The sequence below is a fragment of the Anguilla anguilla genome, chromosome 19, assembly GCF_013347855.1.
Source record: "Anguilla anguilla isolate fAngAng1 chromosome 19, fAngAng1.pri, whole genome shotgun sequence".
NCBI classification, from domain to species: domain Eukaryota; kingdom Metazoa; phylum Chordata; class Actinopteri; order Anguilliformes; family Anguillidae; genus Anguilla; species Anguilla anguilla.
Window position 1 is genome coordinate 13910523 of NC_049219.1, and position 17489 is coordinate 13928011.

At 48.4% G+C, this 17489-nt stretch overlaps 1 protein-coding gene across 1 annotated transcript in view; it reads right to left on the bottom strand.

The window, feature by feature from the left end:
* Window positions 1-1900: 1900 nt before the first annotated feature.
* LOC118218788 (DENN domain-containing protein 2A-like) overlaps window positions 1901-17489 on the bottom strand; it is a 33495-nt gene continuing 17906 nt past the window's right edge. The window contains exons 3-20 of the mRNA XM_035401467.1: window positions 14262-15260; window positions 13110-13237; window positions 11487-11602; window positions 11170-11367; window positions 10892-10985; window positions 10417-10467; window positions 9565-9752; window positions 9142-9251; window positions 8298-8367; window positions 7642-7719; window positions 7111-7251; window positions 6710-6858; window positions 4736-4913; window positions 4272-4313; window positions 4017-4122; window positions 3484-3759; window positions 3176-3262; window positions 1901-3025 (exon numbers count right to left, since the gene is read on the bottom strand). Coding sequence (XP_035257358.1) covers window positions 2994-3025; window positions 3176-3262; window positions 3484-3759; window positions 4017-4122; window positions 4272-4313; window positions 4736-4913; window positions 6710-6858; window positions 7111-7251; window positions 7642-7719; window positions 8298-8367; window positions 9142-9251; window positions 9565-9752; window positions 10417-10467; window positions 10892-10985; window positions 11170-11367; window positions 11487-11602; window positions 13110-13237; window positions 14262-15260 — 3043 coding nt within the window. The 3' untranslated portion in view covers window positions 1901-2993. The remainder of the gene's footprint in view (window positions 3026-3175; window positions 3263-3483; window positions 3760-4016; window positions 4123-4271; window positions 4314-4735; window positions 4914-6709; window positions 6859-7110; window positions 7252-7641; window positions 7720-8297; window positions 8368-9141; window positions 9252-9564; window positions 9753-10416; window positions 10468-10891; window positions 10986-11169; window positions 11368-11486; window positions 11603-13109; window positions 13238-14261; window positions 15261-17489) is intronic.

The window sequence follows — 17489 nt, forward strand, 5'->3', positions numbered from 1 at the left end:
TCAGACAGTGGGACACACCTGGAGATATTAAAAAACCCACACTGAGGTCAGGTGAACTCAGGGGAAATTAGGCTTTCTTTCCCTAGATCCATAGGGGACATTACACTTCATTTCAATAGATCTATAGGGTATATTAAACCTCCTTTCCATAGATACACAGGGGATATCACACTTCATCTTCCTGGATCCATAGGTGATATTACCCTTCCTTTCCCTGGATCCATAAGGGACATTACACTTTAGAACAATGATTTTATAAACACATTCTGCTTAGAAATGAAGAATGTAATACTACAGGCAGTTATCAACACGATGCCTGTTATTATTGGTAGCAGGAGTATCATCGGACTACAAGATAAACAGTGAGAAATGTATCCCAGCCCACCTGTGGCAGCTGGATGGAGAAATAGCTCAGACACTAGGAAGCAATCGCACACTGGCAGCCATTATGGCTCTCCATGAAGTGTGCATTTGTGTTCATTTGTATTTATAAGTCTTTAATAACAACACTCATGCAGGAAACACAGGAGAGATGGGGACAATACCAGAAATAATTATTTAAGCCTTCTTCAAATACAGGGTGTAGAACAGATAAATATTAACATAAATAAACTGTGACAGAAAAAAATGAGGAAGACACTGAGTTCAGAAGATAGCAGCAGTCACACTTTAAACTTAGTTTTTTTGTTAAATAAAGGTTTCAACTTCACCATTTAGCTGGAAAGACAAGCACAATACTTTTAAAAGTATAAAGCCTTCACGTATAGGTCAATAATAAGGTGAGACAATTAAGAGAACAGTATAGTCATTCTGGAAAACTTACCCACTAAAAGCGGAATACCAGGCAGGTAAGCTGGAATTTGAAGGGAAGGTAATGTGGCAGGTCCTGGAGGGAATAACGGATTATCCGTTCCCTCCCTTTCAAAGACGTTTTGGAGCGCGAGGAAGGCAGGAATCTGAGGAATTGGCTGCGGTGTTGAGTATGAAATTGACTGTGAGCGAGAGAAAGAGACTGACTGACTGGGAAGTGTGTAGTGAAAGCCGGGAGGGGGGGTGGGGGGGGGGGGGGTATGGGGGGAGGTTCAATGGGAGGGTCCAGGATCAGAAAAGGGAAAAGGAAAAGTCTCAGCAGAGGGAAAGGGAAATTGCAAAGGGAAAACCAACCATCGCAAACTGGGAACGCTGAAGGAGGGGGCGGGGGATTTATGATTCAAAAATGAAAAATCAGTTGTGAAACTTTTCCATGAATATTGGAATTTGTCTGTAGAAATACTTGAATACTTGACATGACCTTCTTGGGGAACAGCTGAACTGAACAGAAAAATGAGAGTATATTAATACTATTTCAGCAGCACCGTTTATGGGGGGGTGGGGGTGTTACATTTTTCTTTCACAAAGGAAATCAAAAGTAGCTTTTCAATTGTAATTGTGTTTTTAATTGTCTTAAATTGTGCTGCATGAACTAAATGACAAAAAGTTATCTGTCAATCATAGCTGTTTATTGGTACTTGCATGCATCTCCATATGTCTTCCTACATATGAGAAATATGCACACAGATCATTCAACCACTAGGCAGTACAGTAAAAGATTTGAAATAAAGCTTAGCATGAGGACATTGGATCATGGGGCCCTCTAGTGGATTAGTTGCTTGTACCGCACTTCAGTGGACCAGCATTTCTGATCTTGTTCAAACCATCAGGTTTCATTTCGCTGCTCAGGAGCACTGACCTATCAGCATTTCATTCCTTTATTTCAGTCAGCGTGTGAGTGAAAACACATTCTATTCAGATTTCGGCAGGTCTGAGGTCTGCCTGAATGTCGAATGGTTAGGAGTTCTGTGTGGTGGTTGATAAAATCATCACAAAACAATATCATTTAAAAACGGCCCAGTTTGCTTGATTAGAACACCTTTTCATTTTTAAAATTTTTTATTTTTACACAGTTTCGTTGCTTCTCAGATCAAGTTTAAGACAAATCAAGTGGTCTTTCAAAAACAAAATCGCAATCACAACAAACAACATTTTTATTTCCTTTTCTTTACAGCACTACCATTCATTCCACTTTCTATTTTCAGCCTTGACTCCTTGTGCTTCAGGTCCAATATTGCCAGTATGTGCTTCTCATAGAAGCATCTCACGTAGTTCACATATCCCAGCATCCTCTTCTTCACAGTCCTCTTGCATCATCCATCCATCAGCCCGCTCCTTTAAAAGTCAGCGCCACAGTGAGTTCCCCCGTCACTGTGGCAACACAAAGTGGTCTCACGTCCCAAATGTGCGAAACACCCTGATTATTTTTTTAAAAAACCGACAACTACCATAGCTTTTTTTTTTTGCTTCATCTGAAATGGAAAGAAAAAGATATAACGTTTGTCTGAAAAGAATATAAATTAATTTATAGCCTCCTGTTTCAAAAGAAGTTGTACTGTGTTCAAATGTAAAAAAACAAAAAAAAAATTATCCACATTTATTTAAAAACTACAAAAATTTTAAATCATAATAAAAAAAACTACAAAAATTCTCCTTTGGCTGCTCAGCCCACATCTTCACTTCTCCTGGTGTGCCACTCATTTGGTCCACTGCAGCTGAGAGAATTCAGCGTCCATTTTGGAGGAGAGACAGTAAACTAGTGAAGTGAAGAGACACAGGACACGATAATAACCAGCCATTAGTCCGCCCCCATCAGGGCAGTGAGAGGAAGTGACTGCCGCCATATGAATCGGTATTTTGGTGCAGGCAGTGATAAAACAAAGCGCATTGAGAGTTATCAGCCCGAGCCTCAGTTAGCCCAAAAAGCCCCCCTCTCTCCTCAGGGTTGAAATGGAGTTTCACACAGCTTTAGCAGTCAGGCTGCGCAGAACTGCGGCTATGCGGGTCCCCGTTGCTGTTGAGCTTGTTTTTGTGAGTCAGGCTTCCAGATCGTAAAAAAACACCTGTCAGCCATCTCACGCACGCACTGCACGCTGCTGAGCAGCTGGGTCCAACATTCCTCATCACTTTTTGGACAGGAATTTCATTTTATTGCCTGAAAATTAACAGGGAAGAAAACAAACGTGAGTAGGCTTGAAAACCCCAAAGAACAAATGTCTCCCGGGTAATGCGGTGACACAGAGGGTGGAACACGGTTCTAGAATATCTGGGAGACGTGGTTCTAGAACGTCTGACGGGCTCTCACCTAGGCCTTTGAGGAACTTGTTGACTCCGCGGTGTTCGCTCCCAGGAAGAGAGTCCAGGTAGTCCTGAGCCCTCACTTCAAACAGGCCTGGGCAGAGAGAGCACATGCTTCAGTGGAGAGAAACACACCACACTAAAGGACCGGCACAGTTTCCCATCAGCAGTATGCCAGTTTATCAGCACACAGCACAGGGATCGCAGTACAGGGATCGCAGCACAGGCTTCACAGCACAGGGATCGCAGCACAGGGTTCACAGCACAGGGATCACAGCACAGGCTTCACAGCACAGGGATCACAGCACAGCCCACCTCTCACGCCCTGCCGGCGCTGCTCCCTCTCCTGGATGAAGCCGGTGAAGGTCTGCGTCTCCATGAAGAGCTCCAGGAAGCGGCGCAGGCTCTTGGAGGAGACGGCCTTGCGGAAGGCCTCGCGCTGGAAGGAGGAGGGGGTGGGGGAGGAGGAGGGGGAGGAGGAGGACTCTTCATCGCGCTCCCCAGCACCCAGGAAGAGCGGGTAGTGGCCCACCATCTCCACGAAAAAGCGCACGAAGGCCTCAGACACCACAGCGCTGAGGGAGCTGGAGTCTGGGGTACGAGAGGGACACAGACAGGTCTCACAGACGTTTTAACCTACTCTTCAAATGGTTAAATCACTGATAGCCAAACTCGGTCCTGGGCCCCCTCTCTACATTCTGGTGTTTGTTCCAACTATAATCGCAAAACCATAATTGTAACAAGCTGCTATTTTTTCTGGGATTGCGACTGGTTGACAGGAAAACCGGCACACGCAGGGGGCCCCAGGAATGGGTTCGGGAACCCTGGGGTTAAAGGCGCATGCTCACCGCTGGAGATCTCTCCCCTCTCGCAGGCCAGCTCCCTCCTCCTCTCCAGGACGTGCTCCAGTGCCGCCTGCAGTTTGTGGGGCAGGATGGAGTCCTCGTCGTCCATCTGTGAGTGACAGCAGAGACCGGGTCAGCACCGGGGAGCCATACACCGCGTGCACGTTCGTCGTCACGGTAACACACAACATCACACAACATCCAACGTCATCCAACGTCATCCAACATCACATAACATCCAGCAACATCCACCCGTACCTGTCTGAGGAAGCGACTGTTACCCAGGTCAACCACCAGCACCTGCAGGGTGAAGAGAGAGGGGGGAGAATGATGTCACTTCCTGCCGGCCCAGCTCTTGCCTTAGAGGCTGCGCACAGTGCATAACAGTGAATCGTTGGCAGGAGTAGAAGGCCGAGGCTCTGAGGTCCCAAAAGCGCACACAGTCCCCTCAGCCAGGAAGTGCACAGAAGAAAAGAAAACCTGACCTTTGACCTGTTGGACGGCCACACATCCACACAGGCTATTTTTACAGCCAGCGCACAAGCACTCACTGAAACTGGAACACACAGCACGGCTACACACGGCGCTGCCTGAGTCAAATGGCTTCTGTCCCACACTGATGTGAACAGGGATAGGCCTGTGTGTGATGAGTGGATGACCTGCACTCTGATTCTATAGGTTCTGGGGGACTTTTTAAGTGCAGGGGGGGATGCTGATCTCACCTCCTCGATGGGCAGCTCTTTGAGGCGGGGCAGGGAGCTGGACAGCAGCCCCACGATGAAGGGGGTGGGGGTGCAGACAATGTCGATCATGGAGGGGGGCAGCACAGGGATGTAGGTGTGCTGCCACACAAACGGGTACAGCAGGGCCACCACCGCGTGGCAGCACTGAGACAGGGTACTGAGAGAGAGGGAGGGAGAGAGAGAGAGAGAGAGAAAGAACGAGAGAGAGAGAGAGAGAAAGAGCGAGAGAGAGAGAGAGAGAGCGAGAGAGCGAGGGAGAGAGCGAGGGAGAATTAACTATTGAAATATTTAACAGTTTACCACCAATAACATGGTAACAACTGCATATTCAATATGAGAAACATAATTCAATTATGCTACCAATAAACAGGCACTAAAATGTAAAATCTAAAAGCCATCATTTCATTGTGGCATGTAAATAAAATGTATTTCTTCCATCTGGAGTTATTAATTACAGTGCTTTCATCACTGTGGGTATTTATATCATTATTCATTATTACTTAAATTATTATTATGATTTTATTCTTTTTTTATCCCATCCTACATATTAATATTTGAACCTGCCATTGGATGCTTTGCAAATATCTCCAATTTAATCCAAATTGATTAATGTATTATTGGTTTGCGTGCAAAAAATATTTTGTATGCATTAAAGGTGCTAGTAGATCAGGACCTAGGAGTATTCAGTTTTTTTATTTTTTATTTCATCATTTTTCAACAGCCCTGTGATTTCAAACTTTATCCAGAAGATGGCAGCATTGTATCACATTTGCTAAAAAATACACCCAAAGCGCTGTTCAACTGTCCTCTGGCCTGATAAAAAGGTGAAGAAAACAGCGTTTCTGTTTCTCCGAGAACTGAAGATTGATATAAAACTTAATTTAAATGACAAATATGACACAAATACAAAGTTAATGTCCCAAAAATGGAGGAGTATCTGTTTCCATTTACCCATATTGAACACAATTACAATGTGGTAATATGCAACGATGCTTTCAAAAATGTAATTCAAACGAGGATACTCTGTGTTAATATGAAAAATATGATGATAGAAAAGACAAATACAAAATATCTGATGTCATCATGAGTCAGGGAAGACTTGTGGCAATCCCAGTCATTGGCAGAGGGGGCGAGCACATCATTCTCAGCATCTTAGCTGGCCCCTGGCCTCCCCCAGTTTATTCCTTAAAAAGATTGTTCCCATGGTAACCACGCCGAATGACACGACAACATTCTTTCCTCAGATCTTCCTCTTGCTCCTGAAAAATAGTCCAAAGCTGTCTTTGCAGCAGCTGTTCATTTCTCACGTCTTTCCTAAGGCTCTCCTGTTTTTTCCCTGTTTACTGACACACAGGATTGGAAAGAGTTTTTTTTTATGTCGAGGTCTATTGTAAATTGAACCACTCCAGTGCCCTTTGCTAAAAGGACACGTTCTGTGTGAGAACTGAACAGACAAGAGCAGTTACAACCACTTTGGAGTGAAATGCATGTAAAATGTCTTTACAGTCACATAATCATACAAACAACGCATTTTGCTTATAAATCAGTATTTCTCCTGAAGAGCGTCTGAAATTCTTATTGCCCGCAATCAGCACAGTGCGGTAGTCTGCAGCAGCATGCCAGCAACTCCACAAGCAATTTCAGCTGTAATTACATAGCGGTTAGGAGTTGTGCTGCCCTTCTTTTGTGGAGAGGAAGACAGTTAACTGTAACGAGACACCGGGGTTAATAAAAGGCAGGCCGTATTCACAGGTTGGTGCCAAACAGGAACTTAGCAGCTTCATTTGCTTACATGGCGAGTTCACTTCCTGTCTGGCAGCAATGCGTGGATAATTGAGATAATTGTCTTAGAGCTTTATTACCTGTTACCTATAGTTACCTGAGGCAGGGCTAACCTGAGCTCAGCGGCGAGTGACAGGGAGGTTACCTGCAGCTACCTGAGGAGAGACTCACCTGAGCTTGTCGGCGGTGAAGATGACCCTGCGCTCCAGCAGGAGGGAGGCGAAGACCCGCAGGAGGAGGCGCAGGCTGAGGGAGGAGAACAGGCACTCGAAATCCACGTGCTCCAGGCGGGAGTCTGACGGCCGGCACAGCTCAATCACCTGCAGCGCAGAGAGAGAGGGAGGGGGAGAGAGAGAGGGAGGGAGAGGGGGAGAGAGGGAGGGAGGGGGAGAGGAAAGGAGAGAGAGAGATAGTGAGAGAGGGGTGTGCACATGCTCAAACAAGGCCTTATGAGTGCTTTATGACACCAGTCAGGGTACCAGGGATCGCTACACGTTCTGAGAACCCTCCACAGCCCCACTGTAAATCCCAGCCCCAGGCCAACATGGCCGCCGCTCAGCGCTGTCACTCACCTCCGTCCCCGAGCCGGGCAGGAAGTTCTTGACGGTGATGGTCCTGCCGGGGGCGGGGAAGGGCGCCTCCATGACGGCCCTCATGAAGGGCTGCACCAGGGCGGGGGAGATGGCCCTGCGCTTCTCCACCTCATCCAGGATCTGAGAGAGAGAGAGAGAGCACACTTTACACACAGGCACATATATCAGATACACATGCACACACACACACACACACACACATATCATATACATACCATATACACAGGCACGCGCACACACACACTGTATGCACAATCACACGGACGCACACACACTCCCTCCACCCACACACACACACACACACACACACTTAGTCACTCATTAAGGCCTTATTGAGGCAGCCACATCAGCAGGAGTTTGCATGTGTCTCAGAGAGAGTGAGCCAGAAGCAGCAGCACATATGGGCGCAGCCTGCAGTGAGTGGGCCTGAACGAGCGGGGCAGCTCCAGAGAAACCGGGCTCAGGGGTCAGGGGTCAGGGGTCAGGGGTCGGCAGTGTGTGCAGCCGTACCTTTGAGAAGAGGTCGAAGCAGCCCAGCCGGCTCACGATGCAGTACACCTCCGGAAGGCGCCGGCCCTTACCGCTGGGCTAGGAGCACAGCAGAGAGGGGCGGTGAGGGGCGCGGCCAAGGGTCAAAAATAAAATAGCTAAAATAAAACACCTGACCATCAATCCACTCTAGAGCTGAGCTCTCTGAAAATCTGCCCCCCATTCATAAGAGTTACATTACAGGAATTTAGCTGGTGCTTTTATCCATAGTGACTTACGCAACTTTTTACATTTATACAGCTTTATACAGGGTGTACCTGAAAAGCCACCGGCTAGCCGTGAGGCTTTTCAGGTACATCCCTCTTCTAATCCCTGAGGGCAGCTAGCCCAGAACCGCAAACTGAGTGTTAAGCCTTTGGTTCAGACAGAACATAAGAATGGCTCACCACATGACCTCACCATACTTGTAAATACAGGAAATGACCTCATATGAAAACAGTCAATGAGTCAATGAGTCAGAGCAGAGGAACTGGAAGTACTAAAGGACTTATTCTGCTTTGTGGTCTGCATGAATCCCCGTGGGAAATCACTACATTTCCTAACATATCACTCATTACAGTGTGACTACTTCCCTCAGCCGGCAACAAAGAAATGGAGCCAGATTATCCGTTCCTTACCAGCAAGCGGCGACAGTATCCGAACCGCCGGCTGCCGTCCTCGCCAGTCAACACAAAGGAGAAGGTTTCACTGAGAAACGGAGAGAAAACGGACGCCCACATGTGATCAGTGAATCGATAAATCAGTAACCAGATCGCTCAATCAGAATTTTATGTTCTGACAGGATCACACGTGACAGATAAGACGCAATGTGACCCTGGTTTGTGAACCTCATACCTCACAAACAATGGTTATTCGTAAAAAATGCTGTCTGTTGCTACCTAGCAGCAGGAAAACAAGGCCATGCACAGAACACATATAGAACAGAGTTGTGCGGAGTGCGTGACACAGAAGTCACAGTGCGATTAAGTGCGCCGGTATCTGAGATCAGCTGACCAGCGCGGCGCTTAAAGCACTTCTGTGGCGGCGGTGGCAGAAGGCGCGGCGCGGTCTGGCTGAATGTGCGAGCGCTCGAGGCCTGCAGAGTGACTGCGCTGTTCACCAGGCTCCACAGGCTGCAGACAGGGCTGCTACCAGAGTAAGATGGCCGCCTGACAGTCACTGTGTGTGCACCACTGAACCCACGTGCCCCGGGTGAACATTAACCCTTTGAAGAGTTTGGAATGTTCTCAAAATTCTAAGTCAGCCTTCTAGAACTACATTGCTTTAAATTACATCGTTACATCATTCTAATGTCCAGTTAAGAATATTCAAATCGCATAGTTGTTATCTTAGACCTTAAATGTGTTTGTAGGACTACAGTGAGTGTGGGGTGACTGTACATTGAGAATGCCATGGCTGAGATTCCACAAAGTCAGCTAAAGTACACCTGAGCGTGTCCAGAGATCAGGGCCCGGGTCTCACCTGGCGAAGCTGTCCACAGGCGCCCAGTCTTTGGCATCCGGGAAGCAGAACTGGGGAATGACCTTCAGCTGGTCCTCCGTCTCCCGCATGAACTTAAAGCTCCTCTCCAGCTGCCATGAAAGAGTGCAGGTCTGTCATACTCATTCACCTCTCCGACTGCCATTAACGAGCACAGTTCTGTCATACTCATTCACACACATTACTGTCTCCTGATGTGCTGTGCCAAGTTGTTAGCAACACTGTCCAGTGAGAAACTGCCCAGTTGTACAAATTCAAAAAAATGCAAAGAATTCTTCGTGCAATTTGCAGGAATTTCAAATCTTCCTGCCGGCACTCCACACACTGCACCAAACTAGTCCCACCCCCCTTGGTGGCTTCTCCAATCAGAATGCAGTCAATTCCCTCCATGGCCCCTCCCCTCACCTTGAGAGGGAACTGCTGGGTGACCTCCGGCAGGTAGGGGGCGCCGGCCTTGGCCTTGTGCAGCGCCACCACCAGGAAGTACTCGAAGAGCCGGCGTTCCTGCAGCTCGAGCAGGTCCCGCTCCAGCGTGCGGTAGCGCCCCGTCTGCCTCAGCATGGACTGCACAGACACCAGCCTCTGGCTATGCGCTGAGACAGGGAGAGGGAGACAGACAGACAGACAGACAGACAGACAGACATTTTGTTGACATTGTTTCATTTCATTTTGACCTGCGCACATTCTAACACTTGTGTACGTGTGTTAGTCTGCGTGTCTTTCTGAGAGAGAGAAAGAAAGAGAGAGGCAGAGAAAAAGAAAGAGAAAGACAGAAAAAGAGAGAGAGAGAGAGAGAGAAAGAGAGTGTTTAGTCACAACACACACAGCTCTGTGCTCTCTGGTGTGTCTCCGCTGCAGTCTGAGAGGCAAACAATGCTGGAGAGCGCAGATGTCCAGCTCCAGCCACGCTGACGGCTGGCTTCTGCGGTTTCCCCTTCAACCAGCGGCCAACTTAAAGCTCGGAAAAAATCTGCGGAATCTCGCGGCGACTTAAACAAAAGTCTTTATTTGCTGAACCGCACTGAAAAACCAGCCTTTCGCTGCACTCTGGAGCTGAGTCTGAGGGCCCAGTGAGCCAGGACACAGGCCTGCAATAACGTGCAATGCTTTCGAGCCGCACGCAAAAGTGCAGTCAGTCTGAAAATAAGGAACGGGCAGAGTGTTTTCGTCCCCTCTTAGCCTCGCTCTTAATGCAGCAAATGAATGTTTTTTTGGTTCGGGCTGTTTTTATAAAAATGGCCGTGGGTCTCGCCTCACCTTTCAGCTTCTCCTCCGTGTCGCTGTCAGACTCGCTGTTTTCATCCGTCACTGCAGAAAGAAAAGAGCCAAAGAAGAGGCCGAAGTGAATGTGGTTAATATGAATGACCTGATCTGGCCCCACAGGGCTGGATGCCCGCCCGGACCAGACTGGGGCTGTTGCATAAACATTAGAACGTTCAGTTAAGGACATTCTAATCACACCTTTTGTGTTTTCACACTTTAAAGGGACAAATTCTCCACACGAAAATGGAATATAACACAATATTAAAGCAAAATACACTGTCAAGATATTGTTATTCAGATGTAATAAGAACATATTTCTTTAAAAATGGATTGCTTAGAAGTAAAAGTCCATACTGTGTATATTTAGAGCATATGGCATTGTATTCCACTTGTGAAACAGTCCTCTGATGGCTATAAGAGGTGGTTGAGGGACCACATGGCGGGCTGGCGGTGCTGTGCCTGTACACACCCCTTCCTGAGCTGGACTCCGCGGACTGAGAGACCTTCTTCATCCGCTTCTTTCCCCTCCGCGCCTCGAAAATCCCGTTGATCTTCAGCACCAGCTGCAGGCCGACACGCACAGCGTTAGCCATTAGCAATTAGCCACTAGCCACCCTGAATTCCTCAGCCTCCTCATAGGCTAGGATCAGTATCATAACCATTTTTCTAAACTCTCTCTGGAAGAAATCAGGCAGAAATATCTTCTTTAAGAGATATGTTGCCCTCCTTTAAAGCAGCACCTCCTACCTTGGGGACTTTCCTGCGCCTGCGGTTGTTGGGGTCCCCGGAGAGGCAGGGGGTGTCGTCGGGGCTGCTGGGGGTGGACGGGGGGCTGATTCGGGAGGGGGACGCCACGCCCCCCTCGCGGTTGGTCTTGCGCAGGTCCAGCAGCTTGAAGCTGCGGCGCTCGGAGTTCTGCCGGAAGAAGCCGGGCTTGCAGGAGAGCTGCCACAGAGGGAGGGGCCAAACCAGGAGGAGAATGTGAAAAAATAGCAGGTTTATGAGCCAACAGTGAAAACCCCTGATCCCAGCTCGCGTCCAGGTGTCACAGGTATCACAGGTACCTTAGTTGGGGTGTCAGGAACAGGGGAGGATGGACTCTGGGGCAGAGGGGATTTGTTTCCAAGGCAACGGCTCTCCAGCTCTATGTCCTCGTAGGGGTTCTCCTTCGACGGGGGGTCTGCGGGACGTTGAGATGGAAAAGCTCTGAGAGACACTTCCAAACCTGACAGAGCAAAAGCCCTGCGTCTTCAGGAGAAGCTCTCCCTTTCTCTCTCTCTCCCTCTCTCTCTCTCCCTCTCTCTCTTCTCTCTCTCTCTCTCTCTCTCTCTGTCTCTCTCTCTCTCTCTCTCTCTTCTCTCTCTCTCTCTCCCCCTCTCTCTCTCCCTCTCTCTCTCTCTCTCTCTCTCTCTCTCCCCCTCTCTCTCTCTCTCTCTCTCTCTCTCATATGCTAGTGAGGCACCCGGCCACCGTCTCCCCCTCCAGCTCAGTGATGTATTCTGGCTGACGTGGTGTTTGTTTTTGTTCTCCAGATGTGCGCCAGCGGAGCCGGCGTCATTTACGACTCACGGCTGAGAGTGCGAGAGGAGGCGGAGCCACAGCTGGAGAGGAGGTGGGTGGGGGGGGGCTTCACCAGGGGGCTGTCATTGTCACTGAGTTAGATCCGCTCTCTCTCTCTCTCTGGCCCTCTATGGCTTCAGACACTGATATCCTCTCCTCTTCACTGATTGGCAGATAGTGATATCCTCTCCCCCTCCCTCATTAACTGACACTGATATTCCAGACAGACTGCAGGTCTGTGTCCCATCATTACAGCCAGCACTAATGCCACTCTATCCGCCCACCGCACAGGCAATTATTATTTACAGCACGCGGCTCTGTTTACCTCACCCACTGCCCTCTGGGAAACTGGAGGACCCAGACTGGGGTGGGGGGGGAGGGGGAGATAAGCCCAGGAAAGAACCCGTGAATTAGACTAACCGCAAACAGGAAGAGAGGAGGGCTCGGAAAGAACACGTCACACACTGAGAGACCCTGACCCCATTAAAACGGCCCTAAAACAAGACCTGAGCCCATTAGAGCTAATGCAGCGTTTCTGGCTCTGGAAGCAGAACTCATCAGACCAGCACGGTGGGCAGCCTGCACAGCAGAAGCGCTCCTCGTGCTGGAAGGACGACCAAACCCCAGAGACAGCCCGCTTTCCACAGAAACATCGCCTCACAAGCCCTCTGGCTATGCGGAGAACGCCGTGGACCAAGGTTCAAAGGTCAATGCAGCTGACAAACACAAAAAAGCCACGACAATAAAAGCCAGCTGCTGGCTCTCCGCTGCACATAAATAAGACAGAAATTACTCTCCATGATCTGCGCTCCTAATGCGCTGACCCGTGAGTCAGGAGGAGGGGCACATAAACATGTCCTCATACACCACATAAAACCCCAGCAAGCAAAGTGCCCAAGCCCCTGGCAAAGTACTGAAAACACACTGAAATAAAACATGCTATCAGCGTGTCTGAACAGATAAGTGGGTAAATATATGATTTATTGCCACTGTCTTCAGAAATCACAATGTGGTTTTTCAAAATATTTTGAGGCTGCTGTGAAATGTAATTAATTATATTTTTACACGCTCCATTGAAACGATATATATTGCAGTATATTGAATTTTCCATAAGGGTGCCCGTTTACCTAGGATGTCCTCATAGACGTTCTCCTCTGACAAAGTGCGGGTGAGGGACAGCTTGGACTGGGCGTACCAGTCCACCCTGCAGCCCTCCGTGGACAGCTGCAGGACGTCCTCAAACTCGTAGGACTTCCTGAAGAGACAGACAGACAGACAGGCAAACAGTCAGACAGACAGACAGACAGATACACAGTCAGACAGACAGGCACACAGTCAGACAGACAGACAGGCAAACAGACAGGCAAACATAAAGACAGACAGGCACACAGTCAGACAGACAGACACATAAGGTCAGTGTATGGAAAAGAAACATGGAGGCCAGGGAAGTCTGGGCTACTGTGACTGTGAGATGATTTGTGACCAAGTTAAGTGCTGCAATGCAGAATGTCCTTAATGCCCTGCGAGGGAGCGCTGGGGAGGTTTCCCTCATGCCAGACATACGAGCTCAGACGCAGAGCTGTGTCGCGCGCGTTCGGTCAGTGGAGTACAAAACAAAACAGGCCGGGCCCAAAGAGTCACGTGGCAAACTGGGGATCATTCCCAGGATAAGTGCAGCTCGTTCATTTTTTGTGGAGCAATAAAAATTACCATTCTGAGGCCCGCTTAAAGTTCAATTAATGTCACTTAAGAAGCAGTGAAGCATAACAATCCCGAGCAAAATATCAAAGAAGATGTTTTTCAGTAGCTAAAGTTACAATATTTTTGGACAGCCATCTTCTCCATTAGAGGAAAAACGACAAAATAATCAAGCCTGAGACTGTCTAAATGTCTAAATGGCACTGTCTACTGGACTTACTGTGGAAAGAGGGTAGATCCAATCAAACGGTTTAGGCTCGTAAGAATACACTGGCTTCCAAAGTAGCCTTCTTAAAGTTTTCCTTGAAGTGTCTGGCACATTAATACCACCAGATATGGTATGGTATGTAGCACACCCCAGTCTCACCAAAAGTCCCCAGGGAAATTTTTATTTTTTTGGAAAGGTTGAATTGGTACAGAGACGAGACTTTCTTCAGGCGTCTCAAGGGTGTTTAGTCAAAAGCGCCATTCTGACATCATAAAAGTTTCCACACGATGACAGAGCCAGAAGAACAGTATTTACTTTACAGTGTGAGGCTGAGAAGGTGGTGAAGAGTAGAGATGACTCCTCCTCATCTTACCTGTTGCTGCTGTCCCTGGGTCTGTCGGCCCATGGCCTCCTGTTCACCCCTGGAGGGGGGCAGGTGGGCAGTGGGGGAGGGGGGATGGAGGGCAGAGGGGGGAGGTTCCTCCTGGCCCTCCCCAGCCCCGGGGCGGAGTTGGAGGTCTTGTTGGGGGTGTGGTGCTGGAAGGTGCGCTGTGGTTTCGGGAGGGGGTTGATGGACGGCGCCCCCGGCTCGGTGTACACGTTCTCCGCGTCCCGCCTCCGGCGCTCCCCGACGGGCCGCGCCACGTCCAGCGTCCCGAAAATGGGCTCCGACCCCCTCGCCTCCGCCGCTTCCTCCTGCTCCTCCCTGGAAGGGGGGCAGAAGTAGTTTCCTGGCAACGCAATGGACGGCTTGCTGGGGCTCTCCTTCATGGCCTGCTCCAGCTTCTTGATGTGGGTCAGAACCGAGCTCTTGTCCTGGGCGTTGTCGGCGGGCTTCCCCCGAACCCCCTCCCTGTCCCGCCCGGGCCCTTCAGGTGACCTGGGCCTGGAGTCGACCATCTTCCCAGAGTTCTCCTTCCCAGAGTCCTGCCTCTCCCAGCTCACAAACCTCTTGCCCTCCTCCCTTTGGGGCTCCACGCTTTTGGAGTCCTTCTTCCTGGCGGGCTCCGCCTCCTTGGCGCTCGCCAGCGGGCAGGATGGCGGGGTGGCGGGTGCGGCGGGCACAGCGGGTGTGGTGGGCGGGGACTCCTTCTTGCCCTCCCACTGCGAGATCTTGTCCCGGATGCTGGCGCTGCTCTTCAGGCCCGCCGTGGCTCTGGAGAGCCCTCTGACCCCCGCCAGCCCGTTCTCATTGGCCCGGGGGTCGGCGCTGGTCGCCCTCTTGTGGGCGAGCATGGCGGCGCACCCTGAGCTGACGCTCAGGTTCTCCAGGGGGGTGAGGGGGGGCTTGGCCTCACCGTCCTTCAGTTTGGCTGGCCACTGGGCACCCACAGCAGGGGGCTCCCCGATCTTCAGCCCACAGCACTGAAGCCTGAACGCAGAGACGCAAACATTAGCTTTGTGTTATCAGTCACCAAGTAACATCCTGTATTAGCTTTCTGTTATCAGTCACCAGTTAACACCCTGTATTAGCTTTGTGTGATCAGTTACCAAGTAACAACTTGTATGAGCTTTGTGTAATCAGTCAGCAAGTCAGCAACCAGCACCAGCCCTGTATGTGTTATCACAAATGATGTTATGTTATCATAATGTCTATATCAAAATATCAAAATTTGCAGGTACAACCATGTTATCACAATGTATCCTTCAGATATACAGTGATGGCCTTGTGCTATCTGTCTTATCTCAATGTAACGTTCTAATGCTAAAGCTGTATGTGATTGCAATTCACTATCCAATGGTGAAGTTCAATGTATTACAATGTGCAATATGAACATAGTCTGCAGGTAAATGATGAGACCAGATGAGCTGAATGGCCTGTTCCCTTCCTCATTACGTACTGTCATGCCCTAATCACCCAACAACAATAATTTCCCATAATCCCTGGGGGCGAGAATGCAAAGTAATTAGACGATCGCTGTTTGACCCAGTTTGGACAACAGCAGCCAAGCCAAAGGTCTGAACATTTCAGAAGTCAATGGTAGGACAAAGGGGAAGTGCTCAAATGAAATAGAAATGTGGTTCGATGGGCAAAAGATGCTGTATCTTTAACTGCTTTGATAAATAAATACAGGCAAGAACCCAGGGCCACTTCATCAAGTCCTTTTGTTTGAATAAACAAATAGAGGAAATGTTCATTCAGTCTCTCACCGATACCGCACACAGACTTTCAAAGTCAGAGAGAGAGAGAGAACGTGCTCAGGCTTTCTGTACCCAATATACACCAGACCATTACTTCCGTCAGACACATTGTTTTACTTTTAACAATATCATTTTATATTTAACAGTATGATCAGTGACTTGATGTAGAAGAGGGGAAAAAAAACCTGTGTCAATAATTCTCTGTTTTTATTCTTTTTTTTTTCTTTCTGCTGGAGGCCGCATTTATTTAATAACCGAGGAGCATGGGGAGGAAAAACTAGGTCAGACTCCTGAGCCAAGAGGAAAAAAGAGAGGGAGAAATGGAAAGAGAATGAGTGTGAGAGAGAGAGAGAGAGAGAGAAAGAATGTAAAAAGATCAAAGATGACATATGGTGTGACAAAGATAAGATTGGTGAGACAAAACACAAACTTTAATAAATACAGTTCAACCAAATTCAAATGTGTTTTGCTTTTGGACATTGTAGCCCTATTAGCAGCATTCCCAGAGGGTACTAAAACCATTTAACACAGGAACTGTTTCAAAAGCTCAACAGGAACCTTTATCTTGGAGGTAAATTAATTGAAAGAGACATTTTAGGCCATTGGGTGAAATGAAAATGCCTGCCAAATAAGAATGGAATGAGCTCAATTTTGGATTCACATCTAAAACAGCAACACCACACTCACACACACGCACACACACAGACACATAAACACAGACATTCACACACACACACACAAACACACACACACTCCAATGAAGGCCCTGAAATACCAAATAAAGATCCCAGAGAAGAGCTCCCTCAGTCAGACTCTCCTGAGGTTTAACCCCCCCCCCCCCCCCAACACACAGAACCCCCAAGGAAGCACCAACTCACACAATTACAGTCAACCAAATCACAGAGAAACGTTAATAAAATGACATCATCTACTGGGACGCACAAACATCAACACAAAGCCAACTGGAGTGCTCAGGGCTTAAAAAGAGAGTAAACTGCCAGAGTGCCTATTAAAAACGAAAAGATACAAAAGCACAGTTAAATACTGACACTGTGAGCACAGCTCTGCCATGGACACCGGCAGGCCGCACTGGCCACACAGGACAGGCTGTGTGATACTCAAAATGTGGAGACAAAGCTGAGCTTCTCAACCAAGTGTGAAAAAGACTAGAAACTGAATGCATTCAAAACCCTTTGAGAGTTAAATAGAGAGGCTGCAATTCATCTTAGGAGAGAGAAAGAATGCATGGCTTTGGCAAGAAATGCAACAGTGAGTAACAAATACATAATAAAGACCACACACTTCCTATTTTTTCTGTTTGTGTCACGTAGGTGCACATTTTTATCTTATTATTGTGCTTATTTGGTATCAGTCATGTTGTTTTGGCAGTGGTGTTTTATTACTGTCAGCATTTGCTTTAATATGGTGAATGTATTCTTGTCACGCCAATGAAGCCAGA